We start from the raw sequence: 21,214 nt of genomic DNA, 5'->3' as shown, positions 1-21,214 counted from the left end.
TCCGACTGGGTCAGAAGCCTGTAGGCCTCTTTAGAAGAATACCCCTTATTTGCCATTTGGACAACTAAATTTAGAGGGTATTTCCTGAGACTACCCAAGAAAAAAAAGCAAGCCTGTCTTACAAATGGGAGGTTAGCGAAGTACCGGAAGCCGCTGCGATTGATAAAAAAATATCAACAGTTTTTTTTTTTATCACCGCTACGCTTGTAAAGTGATTGTGCAGTGATAAAAAAAAATGTATCACTGCGGCGGGGCGGGCGTGGGTGAACACACGTGTGGGCGACCGATCAGGCCTGATCGGGCAAACACTGCGTTTTGGATGGAGGGCGAGCTAAGGTGACACTAATACTATTATAGATCTGACTGATCAGTTCTGATCACTTACAGATACTATAAAAGTACAAATGCTGATTAGCGATACGCTAATCAGCAAATCAGTGACGGTGCGGTGGGCTGGGCGCTAACTGCCTAAAAAAGGGGCCTAAACTATCCTAAACTTAACCGTCAATACTAGTGGGAAAAAAAAATTAAAATGTGACAGTTTACACAGATTACTTTTTTCCCTTTCACTGGGTGATTGACAGGGGCGATCAAGTGGTCAATTGGGGTGATGGGGGGTGATCTGGGGGCTAAGTATGCTGTTTGGTGTACTCACTGAACTGTGCTCCTCTGCTGGAACCAACCGACGAAAAGGACCAGCAGACTATAAGGTGTTATATGGCTTGTGATTATTTTTTTTGAAAATCACCAGCCTACCAAGCTGGTGACGAAACACCTCTAACTTTTGTCGGCCTGCAATACACATGCGCGGGCCGGCTCTGCCCGAAATCTCGTGTCTCGCGAGATGACGCGCCGGCGCGTCCAGGAGGAATTACAGGGCCGCCGCCGGGACACATGCCTGCGTGTGGCGGTCCTGTAGTGGTTAAACAGAAGAAAATACGCCTTCTGGAGTGGCCCAGTCAGAGTCCTGACCTCAACCAGATTGAGATGCTGTGGCATGACCTCAAGAAAGCGATTCACACCACACATCCCAAGAATACTGAAACAGTTCTGTAAAGAGGAATGGTCAAGACTTACTCCTGACTATTGTGGACGTCTGATATGCAACTACAGGAAACGTTTGGTTTAAGTTATTGCTGCCAAAGGAGGTTCAACCAGTTATTAAATCCAAGGGTTCACATACTTTTTCCACCTGCACTGTGAATGTTTACATGGTGTGTTCAATAAAAACATGGTAACATTTAATTATGTGTGTGTTATTAGTTTAAAGGATAACTGTCGTATTTATTTATTTTTTGAGTATTGTGGCGATTAAGATCACCTTGGTGACCCTATTTCAACTTTTCACTGTGTATTCAATTACCCCTTAATTCCACATTGTTGTTCCCTGTACTGCCTACTTTTACCTGTGCTTAAAATAGGGTTGCTAGGCATGGTCCGTCTATTCGTTGATAGACTAAGCACGCAGCGTGCAGGCTCACATTACTGACAGCCAGGGACTGTAAGCCAGGTCTTCCCCAACAGCTCAGTGCCTGGGCCGTGTACACTTATCCCTGTCCCTGCTCTTGGCAGACGCTCCCTCACTCAGCAGAGCTGGAGAATGCAGAGTTGAAGCAGCGCACAATAGGGAAAGGAGATCTGCCATCTGCCCAGTGTATAAATGAAAGCAACATGTGGTAAGAGGACCTCCTTTGTGCTGCAGGAGATTAACCCTTTAGGGGGGAGAGCTCTGGTTACTGACACTTTGGGGGGCTATTGCTACTGGCTAGTCAGGGCAGGCAGGATTAGCCTCAGTGTGAGGTTAGTGGCGGGCATCTTAACTGAATAGTGAAATTGCAGTTTTATGCAGACTGGTTGCTAAGGGCTGAATCTTATTAACCTTATCCCGACCGCCTAACGCAGGGATGCGGCCGGGTTATTCCTCTTTGACGCGTCAGCCGGGATTTCACAGCGACGCGCAGCTGACAAGCTAATCTACAGCCTGCCAGCAGCGATCATTCGCTGGCAGGCTATAGATGCAATTTTTTTTTTTAAACCCTAAAAAAGTATATTAGACACTGTTTTGTTAACAGCGTCTAATATACCTGCTACCTGGTCCTCTGGTGGTCCCTTTTGCTTGGATCGACCACCAGAGGACACAGGTAGCTGTGTAAGTAGCACCAATCACCACACTATGTGATACTGCCTGCAGAGCTGTGTATCTAATCCTATCCCGTGTAATACTGTCTACTGAGCTGTGTATCTAATCCTATCCCGTGTAATACTGTCTACTGAGCTGTGTATCTAATCCTATCCCGTGTAATACTGTCTACTCAGCTGTGTATCTAATCCTATCCCGTGTAATACTGTCTACTCAGCTGTGTATCTAATCCTATCCTGTGTAATACTGTCTACTCAGCTGTGTATCTAATCCTATCCTGTGTGATACCTCCTGTTGAGCTGTATAGGTCGTCCTGTAGCCCTAGCCAAAAGCTGACCTACAGCAGTGAAGAAAAATTGCTGGATTGTTATGGAAACCTGGAGTAAAACTGTTAACTGTGTATGTGAAGACTGCAATATATCAAATAAAAAATTCCACTAGTCTAATAGCGCGGGTACAAGATCCTCCCAGCCACAGGCTCAACGGCTAATGGATAGGTATATATTCAAAAGATGAGGTAGCATTCCAAAGGTAAAATGAAAAACAATGGACCCTTTAATGACCCCTCTGCAACGTTTCAACCGCTCAATGCAGTCTTTATCAAGCATAAAAAATGGTGTCTCACAGGGGTATATATACCCAGAATACATAGCAGCAAATTAAGTGACAATCAATTAATACAATCATTAAAAAAAAGTTAAAATACATAAGATACAATTATACAGTGAACTGTGTAGCATCAATACAGTCTCCATGATTATGTTCAAATGTGCAAATGAGCAATATTCATACAAACGTTTCTGCGTTCACATTACCAGAGCAAAAATAAAGAACCAACAGGCTGATGAGAAGCCCACATCTACATCACACTCCTTTTGAACTTAAAGGGATTCTGTCACCTCCCCTAAACCAAAATCGGATTTAAAGCAGTCATGCAGCACAGCTTACCTTGAATAGGCTGTGCTCTTCCATCTTGTAATCCGTCCAGTAGTTTATGTGAAAATCGACTTTTATGGTTATGCAAATTAGCCCTGAAGGTGCCCAGAGGGGTGTTTTGTTCCCCTTAGTGAGCCCAGTACCGCCCCTCTTACAGTGCCCAGCCCGCCTTCCTTGCGACTGTCTAACCGCCCCCAGCCTCCCACAGCCTCTCCTCCCCCTCCCTCACGGCCGAATGAACTCTCGCACTGGCGCAGTACTCACTGAGGGCTGCGCCAGTGCGATCTGCAGGAGACTGAGGGCAGGAGCTTCATCCTCATCACTGGGCATGCGCTGAGCCCAGTGACGTCCGATGCTCGCTCTTCCCGGTTTGTTATTTACTTTATAGGGGTTTCTCTCCCCTTGTGTGCATTAATATAAAAAGGTACCATGATAGCTCCCATATATAAATATATACACACCGAGTACAGCGGTTCGATGGATGTCTTTACCTACAAAATTTAGACATTCCGTTATCTCTATCTATTGGTCTTTTGTGCCTTCTGTTTCCCCATCTCTCTACAGTTGTGACTGCGTTGCCCTTTTGTCTAGTTTGTGTGCGCTTTGCCTGCGGTGGGCGGCCGGTTGTTGCTGGGGCAACAACGCCAGTTTCACTGGTGTTTGTTGGCCTGTGTGCGCTCACCCCTCCCCGCTGGCGTGGCGTTTCCAAGCGCTCCTCTCGGCGTAGTCTCGCGATGGCTGCAAGAGTCATGTGGATGGTCATGTGATCGATCATGTCACTCTGGTGGCGGTTGCTAGGCTTCTGGACATGCGCAGTCTCAGAGGACGCAGATTTTGGCGCTGCATGTCTGCCCCCCGCTACGCAAGTTGTTTTTTTTTATTAATTACAGCTATTGCTGACACTTATTATGCACAGGTGATGTAACACTGTTTCATTGTGTTCAATTTACACATCTAAAAGTATGTTTGTAGGAATTATGAATATTGCTAATTTGCACTTGAACATAATCATGGAGACTGTATTGATGCTACACAGTTCACTGTATAATTGTATCTTATGTATTGTAACACTTATTTTTAGGCCGAATGCACACGGACGTTTTTCACGGCCGTGAGCGGTCCGTGGAACCGCGGCCTGTATTCCTGCTGAGAGCAGGAGCACACGGCATCATTGGTTGCTATGACGCCGTGCGCTCCCTGCTGCCGCCGCAATACAGTAATACACTGGTATGATCTATACGGCTGTGTGCATTCGGCCTTATGATTGCATTATTAATTGATTGTCACTTAATTTGCTGCTATGTATTCTGGGTATATAAACCCCTGTGAGACACCATTTTTTATGCTTGATAAAGACTGCATTGAGCGGTTGAAACAGTGCAGCACCCCGCCTCTTTAATGCTAGGGCTATACAACGACATGTATCTAATCCTATGATGTGCGATACTGTCTGCTGTATATCCAAATCTATTGTGTGATACTGTCTGCTGAGCTGTGCATGCCGTCATGTAGCTCTAGCCAAAATCAGACTTACAGCAGTGAAGAAAAATGGCTGGGTTGTTATGGAAACCTGAAGTAAAACTTGTGCACGTGAAGACTTGTGCTGCGAGCTTCTATTGGCTGATAAGAGACATGTGACTGTGTGCATGGCAGTTGGGGGCTTGTATTGGCTAATGCAGGCAATTTGTTGGGAATTTGCAGGGAATTTCTCAAACTGTACATCCTAGAGAGCTGAGACCCAGCATTTTGGGATGTGCTGAAGCTTAAGATTTTTTTTTTTTTTATCGTTTATTAAAAGGAAGAGAGGGGTTATTTAAATTACATTTTTTAGTTTTTTTACGCTTTTATAAAGTCTCCTGAGGGGACTACAACATGCCATCATTAGGTCCCTTGTCCCACAGACTTCAATGATGTAACATTGCAGCCCAAGGGAGTTGCAGTATGTTCCAATGGACCCCTGCCACCAGAAAACCCCCATATAAACTAGGGCTGTAGTATCCTCTGATAATTCAGAGGGACAGAGGCTACTACAAGGAATAAACGGCTCCCCTGATCGCCACACGGGAAACCTTCAGCTATGTAAATAGAAAAAAGCTATGGCTTCAAGAAGGCAGGGAGTGTAAACTGAAAATCGTCCGGTCAGGAAAGGGTAAAAAAAAAAAAAAAAGGCATAAACTGTGTACAAAAAGGGCAATAAAAGTACAGGTACAGACCTGACCATGTTATTGGAGGTCTCCTATAACTGAAATATACCAATATGCAACTTAAAAATGCTGTAGTTTTACTGAAATAATTATCTCTACATAGATGTATATAGATCTCTCTCTCTCTCTAACATGTGAAAAGAGCCCAAGAGTGCAAGTACTGCGTCCCTGTTTTTCCTGCTCATTGCTCTCTGCCGTTGTGAGCGAGTTCTCAGCGGCTCTGAGCCCAGGCTTGAGTGTGTAAGTACGCCACCATAGTCACAGGAGTCTACGTCATGCCTGAGTGAACTTAGCTGGCTTGCTTGCAAGTCTGCGCACTGAGCCGCTGAGAAATTGCTCACAGCGGCAGAGAACAATGAGCAGGCATAATGCAGTATTTTTATTTGACATGATAGGAATTTGAACATCTATCAAACGCTTAGGGGTGAGAAGGAGGCGCAGCAAGCTTGACTTCAGGACAGAAAGCCACTGCCCCCTTGACTTCAAAAACCTAATTTTAAATAACACAGGCAGGGGAATAAAAGTGTTTTTTGCCATTAGGTGCATCTGACACCAAAGGACAAAACCAACTAGGGAAAGAAGCTACAGACCTCTATAAGGTAATGCTGGCCATTTAATATGCGTTTTATATGCGACAGGTTCCCTTTAATAGTCTCTTTTATATATACACGATACTATAAAATAGAAAGTTGTAATGAAGCATTCCCCCACCTCACCAGAAAGCTCACATATCAACTAAAGCCTGTATAAGGCTCCACTCACACGTCCGCAATTCCGTTCCACATTTTGAAGAACGGATTGCGGACCCATTCATTTATATGGGGTTGCACGTTGTGCTGCCCAGATCCGGAAATGTGGACCTGCACTTTAGGGTCCACAATTCCGATCCTGAAAAAAATAGAACATGTCATTCTTGTCCGCAATTGCGGACAAGAATAGGCATTTTCTATTAAGTGCCATCTATCTGCGATCCGCAAAATATGGAACGCATATTGCCGGTGTCCGTGTTTTGCGGATCCGCAAAACACACACTGATGCTGGCACACACAGGGGTGCTGGCACACAGTACCGTTCTTCCATACATTCAGGATGCAGTTTTCAATTTAGCCAGTTTAGCAGCCTCATTAACCCCTGGTGTTCTGCATTGTGGGAATTTATTTCAGCTTGAAGCAATAAAAAAAACTGCATCCTAACTGCATGTCAGAACTGCACTGTGTGCAAGCACCCTTATACCAGGCGATTCTCAGGCAAAACATTGCTAATGAACGATGATCTGGCAGTGTAATACTGCTGCCAATTACCCGGTAAACGAGCAAGAACTCATTCATCGGGCAATCCAAATCTTTTGACGGGCTTAAAAATGATAGTTTGCCGCAAGCAGATTGAGGTGTCTGATCACAATCTGCTGCCGGCAAACAACTGGAAAGCAGGGGAACGAGCAATAGTATAATGATCGCTCCTCCCTGTTCTGTGCAGGAGACTGCTGCATGTAATAGCTGCAGTCTCCTCCGTTAGTGAGCAGGCGATTGTCGAGAAGAAACACTTCCTTCCCGATAATAGCTGCCAGAATCGGTCTAATACAGCATTAAAGTAGCATATGGGTTAGAGTCCTTGAAGCCTGGAAAGGTCATGGCTGCAAAATCACAGCATAGTATCCTATGAAGCAAACAAGAGGGTGAAGATAAAACATTAAGATGCTCTAAACCAGGGCTCGACAAATCCCAGGCGCCAGGTTTGTCCTGGCACCTGGGGATTTGCCCCTGCTTGAAAATAGGCCCAGCACACCAGCAGCCGGGCGCAGTAGCACTAAGTTTAGAGTAGACACGGCGTCATGCAGGAGTCCGCGTCTACTAGGCCTGCCCCAGACTACAGTGAAGAGGACCGCTACTGGCTCAGGCTCCTCAGCACTGCGGCACATCTCCTTCTCAGAACTGTGGCGAGTGGCGGTACGATAGGGGGGCAGTGTGCGCCCTCCCCCAATCATTGGTGGCAGCGGCAGTTCCGATCGGAGTCGCAGCAGTGTAATGCTGGGGTTTCGATCAGTAGCCTCCAGGCTGCCATGGTAACCGAAGTCCTGGCTGCCATGGCCAGTTACTCTGCAGCAATATACTTACATGCGCTGTGGCCGTCTAGCGCTTTTTCTTCTTGTAACTCATCACAGGTCTGTGCAGTGCATTGCTATAAGCATGATTTTAATACATGCGGCGCACACATTTTCACTGGTTCACTCCAAGTGGCATTTAATGTTTGGAACCATGCAGGACATGTCAAGATTGGGCCAGTCAGCTTTAGTCTACTTTCACACTGGCGTTCTGGCTTTCCGTTTCATCAGTTCAGTCTCCATTCCGCTTTGGAGACGGACACCAAAACGCGTTTTGATGTCCGTCTGATGAAACTGAGCCATATGGATCCTTCTTGGCACACAATGTAAGTCAATGGGGACAGATCAGTTTTCACTGAAAATCTGGCACAATAGAAAATACAACAGTGTTCAAGACTGATCCGTCTTGGCCATGTTAAAGATGATACAAACGGACCCGGTTGAATTATCTGAACACGAGTGTAAAAGTAGCCTTAGATAGGATAGGAGAGAGTTGGCGGACTTAGGAATACCTTGTACAGTCCTTAACATTAAATGCCACTTAGGTTATTTTAGCATTCTGCTTTAACTTGGTTGTGGCGGTACCAGTGAGATTCCGGCACTTTATTACTGTGGATGCCAATATCCAGTAAGGCAGACATGTTGAGAAGGAACATCACAGCTTGCTCTCCAACTAAAAGCTCATCTGCCAGACCACATCTTCCCCCTCTCCTTTCTGTATTACATCAGTTAGCAGGGGTTGGGTGGATCTATACTATCTATGTACAGATGAATGCTATGGAAAGCTGAAAAAACACAACATTTTATCGAACTGTAGGTCCAAGTGAGTAAAGCCTTCAAAAAGTAACAGTATACTAGAATAGACGGTTTCTGGTAAACAGGATCAAATGAGAACCATCACAACAGCTTACATATAACAACTTACTACAAACACAAACCACAGTGCCACTTACAGAGCTAAAGCAAGATAACAGTGCACTGTGACATACAGGCGGCACTCCAGGAGCAGAAGACATGTTCATGCAGCAGATACATAACCCTGTATATACATACAGTATAGGGTCCCACTGATGCTGTGAGCCAACTACGAGGTAAAAACCACTCTATACTGTGGTGCAGGACAGGGAAGATGCTGTCCTGCTTATCCTGCAGCTCAGGTGCTCCTGTCGGGGTATAAGAAGCAGATAGTAAAAACATCTCCTTCCAGGGCATTGGAAGAAGCCGAAAGGGGAATCCCTAGTGGGCTGGAGACTGTGTGCCGCATGTCGTTTTTATGAATTATACAATTTATCAATGAATGTGTCAATATAATAAAGCAATCTGTTAAAGGGGTTTTCTAATCTCAGACAATGGGGGCATATCGCTAGGATATGCCCCCATTGTCTTATAGGTGAGGGTCCCACCGCTGGGATCCACACCTATATCGAGAACTGAGCCCCGAAAATGAAGGAGAGCGCACTACCATGCGCAGCCGCCCTCCAGTCATTTCTATGGGGCCGTCAAAATTAGCCGGCATGCTCCCATTCACTTCTATGGAAAAGGCGAGGATTAGCGCTTGGTGGTGGACGGACCCTGGGAAATCTGCGGTCCTTCAGCCACAGCAATCCGTTCTCGATATAGGTGCAGGTCCCAGTGGTGGGACCCGCACCTATCCGACATTGGGGGCATATCCTAGCGATATGCCCCCATTGACTAAGATGGGAATACCCCTTTTTAATCACTCTACATCCAACTGTGCTGCACAATTTTTATTTTATTTTTTGCTCTATCCTAAGGTTAAACATCAAGAGTTAGTGCAAAGAAGCACTTGTGGTTTTATACAGTACTACTCGAAGGTGTGGAACTGCAAGTCACACAATTTCTAGTGCTGGTTTAGAATGTGGAGATGGACTTCATGTAGTGATGCCAGAGGAGATGGTCCTCTGACCTGTGGATTGTGAAATATTAGACTGCATTGAGTGGTAAATCTCAAAATGCTTGTGTATGCTTATCTGTGTGCAGAACGTCCAGTGTATTGTATGAGATGCTGCTTCACGCTGCTCTCCCTCCAAAGTGCTTGTCTATACTTTGCGAGTGTGTAGAATATCCAGTGTGTATCCCATTAAAAGCAGCTTTATGCTGGTAAGAGCTAAAAGGAAGAAATCACATAGTTGGTGGACAGAAATTCTAGGTCTCCGATCTACTAACTGCAGCCCTTGGTATGATGAAACTCATACCCTTCGTCTCTGCCATAGGCATGATGGGAAATACAAGCAGGAACCAAGATGGTGGCAGATATTTCACAAATGGAACAAAGACTAAAACAGGTGTCCACAAAGTATACACAAGAGCATCTACATTATTATTTTGTAGCTTATATAGGCAAACTAGTTGCTGGAGTATTTCTTTAACTGTAAAAATCCTATTCAGTCTTCAGACAGCCTGAAAGCTCAATTTTTCCCGTTGTCTATCCAGCTTCAAATAATCTTCACTCATGCTACCTTTTATAGGAACTGTGGGGGTCATTTATGAATAGATACAGGTGAAACTTGAAAAATTAGAATATCGTGCAAAAGTCCATTTATTTCAGTAATGCAAATTAAAAGGAATTGCATTAATGCAGCTTAAAATTAGAATTTTGTGAAAAGGTTCAATATTCTAGGCTCAAAGTGTCACACTCTAGTCAGCTAATTAATCCATATCCCCTGAGCAAAGGGTACCTCAAAATTGTGACTTTGGTGTTTCATAAGCTGTAAGCCATAATCATCCAAATTATAACAAATAAAGGCTTGAAATATCTCGCTTTGCATGTAATGAGTCTATCTCATATGTTAGATTCACCTTTTAAGTTGCATTACTGAAATAAATTAGCTTTGCACAATATTGATTGTGCTGGCCAGTCTCATTTATCATTTTCTACGCCTGTTTTTGGCATAATTTTTTTTTTATCTAAACCTATGCCAGCAAAGGAGCCAGCGGGAATTTAGGCTGGCGATGGATGTGCCTCAGTTAAGCAGAGGCCTCTACATAACTTAGGCGCCTGGACAGGGTTATTAAGATTGGCGTCTAAAATGCCAGTCTTAATAAATGTCCCCATTTATGTCTAACAGGAGGTCTAAAAGTTTACCAGGCACAGACAAACTCACAGAATGAGGCCTAATGCACACAGGCACATTTTTGGTCCACAGACGAGTCGTATTTTTTCAGGCAGAGATGTCAATTAATTTATATGGGACAGCAAAAATGTGAGCAGCGCACAAATGTAAATTGTGTATTGTTTGCAAGACCAACACAAAAATGCTAATTATAGAGCATGTAGAATAAGCAATTCTACTATCGGACCCGTGAAAATTGCGGCACGTACATGGCCGGTATTCATATTCTGCATATCCGCTGTTTGCAAAGTGCAAAATCCATACGGTCGTGTGCATGAGGTTTAAGAAAACCACCAAACTTCCAAACCAAAGAATAACTATAAATATATATAAATTAACTCACTTCTGGATGTCTTTGATCTAGTGCGGATACCTTCTTGCATATCAAATATTTCATCTCCTTTTACTTTGATATCTTGAAGTCTCTTGTCATCCATAGTAATGCCATACTGAAGAATTTTGCAAAGAGCTACTGAGCTGTGGAGTAAGGTCAGCAAAAAAATAAGTTGAGAACAATTCAAGGACAAAACGATGTCTAAGCAGACTTTTAGGTTTGTTAAATTGACTTGTTTATTACATCTGAGGGGACTTGAAAATGAACCAGCTTTTGAAATTCTAGTTCCCTTTGTTACAAGTACTTCCACACTAAGATGGGTAGCAGTACATGTGCATTTTCGCACAGATTCCACCCTTTGCACAAAAGGTTGAAATCCAGAGTAAAACCATAGAAACTGAGATGGAGCTAAAACCACACCAATATTCGGTTTTACCGAGGGAATACAAATAGTTGCTGCACTGTTCAAAAGATTTTGCAGATAACTAGAAGCTATTACACTGCAAATTATAAAATCTGTTACAAGCATTAATGTTTTGTTTTTTGCGGGAATGAGGTTTTGAAAACCTCATTCACAACCAATGCAACAAGTGAGCCACATCTGAAGGAGGCCTTACAAGTTAAGCCATATTCATAACAATTATGATTATTTACATATTAAAGAACCATCGACTAACGCCTTACCTGACTTTGCCTTCATACTGCCCATAGAACAAATGCTGTCGACTCATCCACTCTGACATGACAAACTCTAGAGCTGGTTTACCAGTAGGGCCAGGAAGACTGCAAAGGAATTCAAGCAATGGCTCCAACTGCGAGTTTGCAAGGTGTGCAAAAACCATGATCAAGGACTAAGGGAGAGAGAGAGAGAGAGAGAGAGAGAGGAGGAAAAAAATAAATAAAATACTACTGGATAAAAACCTGAAATAGAACCTGTCATTATTAAAACACAGTTTAACCTGCCAGCAGCATGGTATAGCACAGGAAGATCTGCACAAAGTGATGTATGGGAATTGATTCTGCAAGAACATAAAATGGTTTTATGGATATATATATATTATTTTTTTTTTACACTGATCGGTTGGGGTCCAACACCTGGGATACCCCTGCTATCAGCTGTTTTGAGAAGGCAGCAGCACTCATATGAGTGCCACTGCCTTCTCGCAGCTCACTAAGCACAGCACCGTACGTTGTATAATGGCTGTGCTTAGTATTGCAGTTCAGTCCCATTTACTTGAATGGGACTGAGCTGCTCCTAGGCCATGTGATCAATGAACGTGTCGTCACTGGCCTAGGAAACCAGAGATAAGACCGCAGAGCTCACAGGATCTCCACTGCCTTGTCAAACAGCTGATCGGTGGGAGTCCTGGGTCTCCCACCAATCAGATACTGGTGACCTATCCAGAGAACAGGTCATCAGTATAAAAATCTTGGAAAACCCCTTTAAGTTCCTGCTCATTCTGGGCTTTGAAGTCAAGGAGGCGGTCCTATCAGTGATTGAATGCTTCCCACCTCTGACTACCTATCGAGAGAGAGCTGTCAATCACTGACAGGACTGCTGCTTTCACTTCAAAGCCCAAAAGAAGCAGGAAGTTAATTACATGTTGTGTATAATCTTTTCCTATAGACATGTATATCAATCTGCTCAGCTCCTCCTGCTTTATATCATGTTGCTGGCAGATCATACTGCATTTTCATGATACGTTCACTTTAATTGATCTTTGTGTCTCTGTATCAATACCTGCATGACACTGAGAGTCTCTGCTTGCTGCATCTTGCTGAGAATTGCTCTCAAAATCTGGTCCAAATTTTCACCCAACTCGCGACCAGCCTTAGAAATAAGAGTAGATACAAGACGCCCCACAAATGTCGCTGTGAATTCAGATGTTCGAGGGTCCAGAAGCTGGCTAACTACTTGCATGACATACCAAAGACCACTGTGTCCTTGATCATCCTGCCACTGTGCAATTTGCTCCAGTGCAACCGAAACATAGGCGCGAAGAGACTCGCCACCATTCTGGAAACAAAATACAAACAAAACGTTCAAGAGCCGACTATAAAGGATATGCACATTTCTTTCACTTTGTTAGAATGGACTTTTTTAGAGCAAATTACACCGATTGAAACCTACGCTGTATTCATTTTGCTTGCCTGGGCCAAAGACATAAAAGACCTGTGCAGAGGTAAGTGTACAAGGAAAGAATAGATAAGATTTGGCAATCACCTATTTTGAATGATCGATCCGGTCTCATCTATACACAGAGATGATATCTCCTTATCATTACAGGCAGAATTGCAATTTATAACTGCGGTAAAGTGATCTGTACAGACCAAGGAGTGGCCAGTGTGAAAACTGCAGGATTTTATGGTTTTGTTTAAATAGACAGTGATTTGGAAAATTAAAAATAATCAAAAATATGTTAAACATAAAAACATGATTTAAGTAATAGGTCATTTGCTGTTCACATATTCCCTTTAATCAATGCAACAAGACAATGAACCAAAGTAAATCAACTAAAGAATAGTGGAAAAGAAAGATTTGTGTTATGGAATTGCCAAGTAAGAGTCCTGAACTAAACCCTATCGAGAAGTTGTGGCAGACCTGAAGAAATCCAAGAAATATTCATGAAATGAAACATTTGCAGGGAGAAACGATCCAAAATTTCTTCAGTCTTGAGCAAATCTTATATACAGCTACAAGAAACCTTTGGTGGACCCGATGGCTGTTGAAAGGGTTGTACAAGTTATTAAAGTTAAAGGGTCACTTTTTTTCTAAGCACTGTGGACATTTACTCCAGAAATCGAAAAAAAAGTTAAAAAATTGCACATAGGTGTACATAGCCTTTAAATTGTGTTTCTCGATAATTTACATAAAATACAAAAAATCAAAACATGCTACTTAAACATTAAAAGTACCTGCATGATTGTATTGTCATCTGTACGCAGGGTACACTGAGCGACTGCAGGAAAAGCTTGACAGATAAGAAGTTCTGAAAGAGGTGGTTTTGTGTTCCTCACAACTGTGGTCAAAATATCAATTGAGGTCTGTAACAATAAAATTGCAGATTGCAGTAAGCATACTTGAACACCACCATGGTATAGTACTTAAAAAGGCACAAAACACTCCTGCATTCATTTCCCCCCACTGCTTGACCACTTCAACCCCCCCTAGCTAAAACCCCCTTCATGACCAGGCCACTTTTTACACTTCTGCACTACACTACTTTCACCGTTTATCGCTCGGTCATGCAACTTACCACCCAAATGAATTTTACCTCCTTTTCTTCTCACTAATAGAGCTTTCATTTGGTGGTATTTTATTGCTGCTGACATTTTTACTTTTTTTGTTATTAATCAAAATGTAACGATTTTTTTGCAAAAAAAATGTCATTTTTCACTTTCAGCTGTAAAATTTTGCAAAAAAACGACATCCATATATAAACTTTTCGCTAAATTTATAGTTCTACATGTCTTTGATTAAAAAAAAATGTTTGGGCAAAAAAAAAAATTGTTTGGGTAAAAAAGTTATAGCGTTTACAAACTATAGTACAAAAATTTGAATTTCCGCTTTTTGAAGCAGCTCTGACTTTCTGAGCACCTGTCATGTTTCCTGAGGTTCTACAATGCCCAAACAGTAGAAAAACCCCACAAATGACCCCATTTCGGAAAGTAGACACCCTAAGGTATTCGCTGATGGGCATAGTGAGTTCATAGAACTTTTTATTTTTTGTCACAAGTTAGCGGAAAATGAGGATTTTTATTTTTATTTTCCTTACAAAGTCTCATATTCCACTAACTTGCGACAAAAAATAAAAAATTCTAGGAACTCGCCATGCCCCTCACGGAATACCTTGGGGTGTCTTCTTTCCAAAATGGGGTCACTTGTGGGGTAGTTATACTGCCCTGGCAATTTAGGGGCCCAAATGTGTGAGAAGTAGTTTGCAATCAAAATCTGTAAAAAATGACCGGTGAAATCCGAAAGGTACACTTTGGAATATGTGTCCCTTTGCCCACCTAGTGTGCAAAAAAGTGTCACACATCTGGTATCGCCGTACTCAGGAGAAGTTGGGGAATGTGTTTTGGGGTGTCATTTTACATATACCCATGCTGAGTGAGAGAAATATCTTGGTCAAATGCTAACTTTGTATAAAAAAAATTGGAAAAGTTGTCTTTTGCCAAGATATTTATCTCACCCAGCATGAGTATATGTAAAATGACACCCCAAAACACATTCCCCAACTTCTCCTGAGTACGGCGATACCAGATGTGTGACACTTCTTTGCAGCCTAGATGCGCAAAGGTGCCCAAATTCCTTTTAGGAGGGCATTTTTAGACATTTGGATCCCAGACTTCTTCTCAAGCTTTAGGGCCCCTAAAAAGCCAGGGCAGTATAAATACCCCACATGTGACCCCACTTTGGAAAGAAGACACCCCAAGGTATTAAATGAGGGGCCTGGCAAGTTCATCGAAATTTTTTTTTTTTTGGCATAAGTTAGCGGAAATTGTTTTTTTTTTTTTTTTTTTCTCACAAAGTCTCACTTTCCGCTAACTTAGGACAAAAATTTAAATCTTTCATGGACTCAATATGCCCCTCAGCAAATACCTTGGGGTGTCTTCTTTCCAAAATGGGGTCAGTTGTGGGGTGTTTGTACTGCCCTGGCATTTGAGGGTCTCCGCCATCATTACATGTATGGCCAGCATTAGGAGTTTCTGCTATTCTCCTTATATTGAGCATACAGGTAATGAGATTTTTTTTTTCCGCTCAGCCTCTGGGCTGAAAGAAAAAAATGAACGGCACAGATTTCTTCATTCGCATCGATCAATGTGGATGAAAAAATCTCTGCCCAAAAAAAAAAAAAAAAAAAAAAAAAAAAAAAAAGAGGGGAAAGGCGTCTGCCAGGACATAGGAGCTCCGCCCAGCATCCATACCCACTTAACTCGTATACCCTGGCAAACCAGATTTCTCCATTCACATCAATCGATGTGGATGAATAAATCATTGGCGGGATTTTTTTACATACAAAGTGTTTGCCAAAGCATAGGAACGCCGCCTCCTCCTCAGCTCGTATGCCTCGGCAAACGTATCTGTTACTGCAGAGGAGAAATCTCGTCTTGCAGCGCCGCATACACCGACTTGCGTGTAATCTGACAGCAGCGCAATGCTTCTGTCAGAATGCACATCAGTGCTGCAGCTAGTCGATCGGTTGGTCCACCTGGAAGGTTAAAAAAAAAATGAAAAAAACAGGCCGCAACGCAATAATTTTATTAACTTTGGAACAGAATATATAAACTAACTTTTTTAACTGAACATTAACCTTTTTACTTACCGGTGCTTTTTTTTACCTTTATAGAACAAACCTCTCCTTCCCCATGGGTCAATGTGCAAAGCGCCCAAAGATGTGGCGAAGTGCGTTATGCACTTTGTCCCAGGTGAAAGGAGAGGTTTGCAGCAGCTGTGTGAGTGAATGGGCCCTAATAGCCCTGTGTGCCTGTCCTGGTGAGATGATCCCTATGCCAATAGTGTACCTGTGAGTGGTACTTCCGGAAACACTCTCCAAAGCATAGGGCAGGGTGGTCAAGACAGTCAGGACAGAAATAGCGGGTGTCACGCCTTATTTCACTCCTGCTACAGACACGACATCTTTTTCGGGGTGACTGTTAGGTTGAGGTACCAGGAACGACATTGGGGAAATGTCGCTCGTGTAGACTGCTAACTACACTGGGGGATGGGGCCACGGAACCTCCTGGGTACAGGAGGTTCTCGATGATCTCTTCCTGAAATTTGAGGAAGGATCCAGTTCTCCCAGCCTTACTGTAGAGAACAAAACTATTATACAGAGCCAATTGAATTAAATATACAGACACCTTCTTATACCAGCGTCTGGTTCTGCGGGAAACTAAATACGGAGACAACATCTGGTCATTGAAGTCTACCCCTCCCATGTGAAGGTTATAGTCGTGGACTGAGAGGGGCTTTTCAATGACACGGGTTGCTCGCTCAATTTGTATTGTCGTGTCTGCGTGAGTGGAGGAGAGCATGTAAACGTCACGCTTGTCCCTCCATTTCACCGCGAGCAGTTCTTCGTTACACAGTGCGGCCCTCTGCCCCCTTGCAAGACGGGTGGTAACGAGCCGTTGGGGGAAGCCCACGCGACTAGTTCGCGCGGTACCACAGGCGCCAATCCGTTCTAGAAACAAATGCCTAAAGAGGGCCACACTTGTGTAAAAATTGTCCACATAAAGATGGTACCCCTTGCCGAATAAGGGTGACACCAAGTCCCAAACTGTCTTCCCACTGCTCCCCAGGTAGTCAGGGCAACCGACCGGCTCCAGTGTCTGATCTTTTCCCTCATAGATCCGAAATTTGTGGGTATAGCCTGTGGCCCTTTCACAGAGCTTATACAATTTGACCCCATACCGGGCGCGCTTGCTTGGGATGTATTGTTTGAAGCCAAGGCGCCCGGTAAAATGTATCAGGGACTCGTCTACGCAGATGTTTTGCTCTGGGGTATACAAATCTGCAAATTTCAGGTTGAAATGGTCTATGAGGGGCCGAATTTTGTGGAGCCGGTCAAAAGCAGGGTGGCCTCTGGGACGGGAGGTGCTGTTATCACTAAAGTGCAGGAAACGCAGGATGACTTCAAAACGTGCCCTGGACATAGCAGCAGAGAACATGGGCATGTGATGAATTGGGTTCGTGGACCAATATGACCGCAATTCATGCTTTTTAGTTAGACCCATGTTGAGGAGGAGGCCCAGAAAAGTTTTAATTTCGGAAACTTGGACTGGTTTCCACCGGAAAGGCTGGGCATAATAGGTTCCCGGGTTGGCGGTTATAAATTGTGTGGCATACCTGTTTGTTTTGGCCACAACTATGTCTAAGAGCTCCGCAGTCAAGAACAGCTCAAAAAATCCCAGGGCCGAACCGATCTGAGCTGTCTCAACCCGAACTCCAGACTGGGCAGTGAAAGGGAAAACTACAAGTGCGGCTGAAGTTGGGGACTGCCAATCAGGGTTTGCCAGCACCGCAGGGATTCTAGGGGCTCTACGGGCACGTCTTTGCGGTGGCTGCGACGGGGTCACTACTGCTCGTGCCACCGTACCAGCTTCAACTGCCCTTCTGGTGCTCGCCACTTCACCAGGTTGTACGGCAGTGCTGGTACTAGATCCAGGGAGGGCTGCGCTGCTGGTGTATGCCTCACCACGTAATCCGACAGCAGCAGCCCCACTCTGCTGCTCTTGAAGAGGATCCTGCGCAACCTGCGGTCTAGCGACACGGGGCCGGGTACGCCTGGTGCCATCAGGGACCTCAGACTCCTCGTCCGAACTTTGGGTCAGAGAGCCACTGCTTTCTACAGGATCGTATTCTGACCCGCTAGATTCATCAGATGAGGGTTCCCATTCCTCATCCGACTGAGTCAGAAGCCTGTAGGCCTCTTCAGACGAATACCCCCTGTTTGACATGTGGGCAACTAAATTTAGGGGTATTCCCTGAGACTACGCAAGAAAAAAAAGCAAGCCTGTCTTACAAAGGGGAGGCTAGCGAAGTACCGGAGGCCGCTGCGGTTGATAAAAAATATCAAAACTGATTTTTTTTTTTATCGCCGCAGTGCGTGTAAAGTGAATGTGCAGCGAACGCGCGTGTGGGCGACCGATCAGGCCTGATCGGGCAAACACTGCGTTTTGGGTGGAGGGAGAACTAAAGTGACACTAATACATTTATAGATCTGACAGTGATCAGTTTTGATCACTTCCAGATACTATAAAAGTACAAAATGCTGATTAGCGATACTGTGTAGCCTGCTCCTCTGCTGGATCCAAACGACGAAAAGAACCAGCAGAGGAGCAGGCAGCCATATAACAGATCATATTTACTAATATGATCTGCTATCTGGCACTCTGATTGGATTTTTAAAAAATCATCAGCTTGCCAGCCGCGATCATTGGCTGGCAAGCTGATGACGAAATACTCCTCGACGAAATGCCGGCCCGAACTGCGCATGCGCGGGCCGGCAAAGCGCGTCATCTCGCGTCATGCGAGATGACGCGTATATGCGTCAGTCTGCGCAACGATGCCGCCTCCGGACCGCACATCTGCGTTAGGCGGTCCGGAGTCGGTTAAAAAGACATCTGTCAGCAGATTTGTACCTATGAAACTGGCTGACCTGTTGTACGTGCGCCTGGCAGCAGAAAGCATCTGTGTTGGTTCCATGTTCATATGTGCTCACATTACTGAGAAAAATGTTTTAATATATGCAAATGAGCATCTTGGAGCAACAGGAACATTGCCGTTATTCCAAGAGGCTCAGCTCTCTGCAACTGCCACACCCGCTGCACTTTGATTGGCAGGGTCAGGCAGGCGTAATCATGTTTACGTTGCCTGGCCCTGCGCAGCGGGAACTGAACCGCTAGATAATTTGCATATATTAAAACTTATAAACATGGGACCAACACAGACGTCGTCAGCTGCCAAGTGCACATGCAACAGCTCAGCGAGTTTCATAGGTACAAATCTTCTGACAGATGTCCTTTAAAAATCTGTTTACTCCTATAAGCATGTTATTCTGCGGCATCTCTCGAAGCTTCTAGGTTCCAAGTCAATCTGTAACAGTGCCTTGCGTTGTCTGCTGTTGTCTTATATGATAGAGCGCCCTTTAAAGTCTACCCCAGCACCAAGGCCCAGGTACAAATGGTACCTATACAACACTATAACAATGCTCTTAGGTTACAGAATGTGAAGAGCTGGCTGTGGACTAAAGATTACTGGACCAATGGACTTGGGGTCCATTCACATGTCCGTAAGTGTTCTGCGGATCCACAAAACACTGGCAATGTGCATTCCGCAATTTGCTGACCGCACATCGCCAGCACTATAATAGAAAATGTCTAATCTTGTCCGCATACTGAAAGATGACATACAACCCGACCTCTCCACTCCTCCTGTGGTCACTCCCATATAGTACTAGCACATGAGATCATACTGTGTACTCTACCTCTATATCATGGTCACCAACATAGGTTTCTTTTCCTTAACATATAGGTCCTATATACTCCTATCACTGGAAATGTTGACTTAAGTATGCTGCTAATTTATTCTTTTCCTTTGCTTTTCCTTTTGTGATTATTTTCTCCCAATTTTTCTTTGTTTTTTTATGTTTATTCTAAGTATCCGTCTAGTCTAAGCACGTGGTTGCAATTAATACCTATGTACGATGTAACTAGTTTATGCAAAATTGTCCTATGGATACCAAGTTAATTATTTACACCATGTGTTGGTATATATATTTCTACACGATTATAACTGTCACTTTTTCAATTGTATTGTCACACAGTTTGATAAAGGCCATCTGGGCCGAAACATCACATTTTGACACCACACTTCAAATAAACAGAATATCATTTGCCGAACAAAGCTGGAGTTTTTCTATTTCATTACTATACGGGGTGGGAACCCGACTCCAAGCGACAACTTCCAGAGTGCCAGGAGGTTGACATCTCTACTAAAATGTAGTTAATGGATCAGGAGCAGCACGTGGCAGATGCCACGCATACAAATGCATTGCTCATCCAGACCCCAGAGCCATGAGGAGAGAGGTGCCTGCCAAACCTTATGTCCACATAAGCCCAGGAACGAGACTGGTAATTAGAGTAAAGCAATCATTCCATTAGCCTAGTTAGTATATCGGGGCCTCAATTAAGCCATTGTTCTCTTAGCCACTACTCCCATTATGTGGATAGTTACAAGTAGACCCAGTGGTGCCATCACAACAATAAAATAAAAAAAATTATATATTTGACATCAAATGTCAAAATGACATCACTATGCGCTAAATGTATTAAGGGAATGCATACAATCAGATGACAAAGTTCACGTAATAGCCTTGCCAATGAGGTTTCCTAGGTATTTGTTCAGACAGGGCCTTCGTGAAATCTAGAGATGGGTTTAGATATTTATTGAAGTCACCAACCCCAAGTATTGGCACCTGAGGGCCTTGAGTTACGAACGCCATCACATGAATGGGGTGGCGGAATATATAGGGTGATCAGAAAAAAGTGTATCCTATATATAGAGCAATGTAGGCAGACATATCTGCCATCAGGATCAATGTAATTCGAGTAACATTCAAAAATAATTGCTCTGTTCACTAAGACTAACCTCCCTAGCATGTGTAGAGAAGGTGGAGTGGGTAGACATGTGAGATCCATGGTTTATACAGCGGTCTCTGGGACTGCTTGGACAGATGTGTTCTATGAGACACATTATGGCTGGTTGATATTTCTGTACAGCCATATAGACTGCTTAACATTTCGTGGCATCTCCCAGGCTTCTGACATTCCACACTATGACCTGAACCCTACCCGCCA

The 21,214-nt window shown here is 43.8% G+C and overlaps 1 protein-coding gene across 1 annotated transcript in view; it reads right to left on the bottom strand.

Moving 5' to 3' along the window:
* IPO9 (importin 9) overlaps nt 1-21,214 on the bottom strand; it is a 130,031-nt gene that overhangs the window by 16,232 nt on the left and 92,585 nt on the right. Inside the window, exons 17-20 of the mRNA XM_044287319.1 lie at nt 13,766-13,894; nt 12,591-12,866; nt 11,534-11,700; nt 10,859-10,992 (exon numbers count right to left, since the gene is read on the bottom strand). Of these exons, the coding sequence (XP_044143254.1) occupies nt 10,859-10,992; nt 11,534-11,700; nt 12,591-12,866; nt 13,766-13,894 (706 nt within the window). The remainder of the gene's footprint in view (nt 1-10,858; nt 10,993-11,533; nt 11,701-12,590; nt 12,867-13,765; nt 13,895-21,214) is intronic.

The sequence above is a fragment of the Bufo gargarizans genome, chromosome 3 (assembly GCF_014858855.1).
Source record: "Bufo gargarizans isolate SCDJY-AF-19 chromosome 3, ASM1485885v1, whole genome shotgun sequence".
In the NCBI taxonomy this organism is placed as follows: Eukaryota; Metazoa; Chordata; class Amphibia; order Anura; family Bufonidae; genus Bufo; species Bufo gargarizans.
This window is presented reverse-complemented; position numbering and strand designations above follow the sequence as displayed.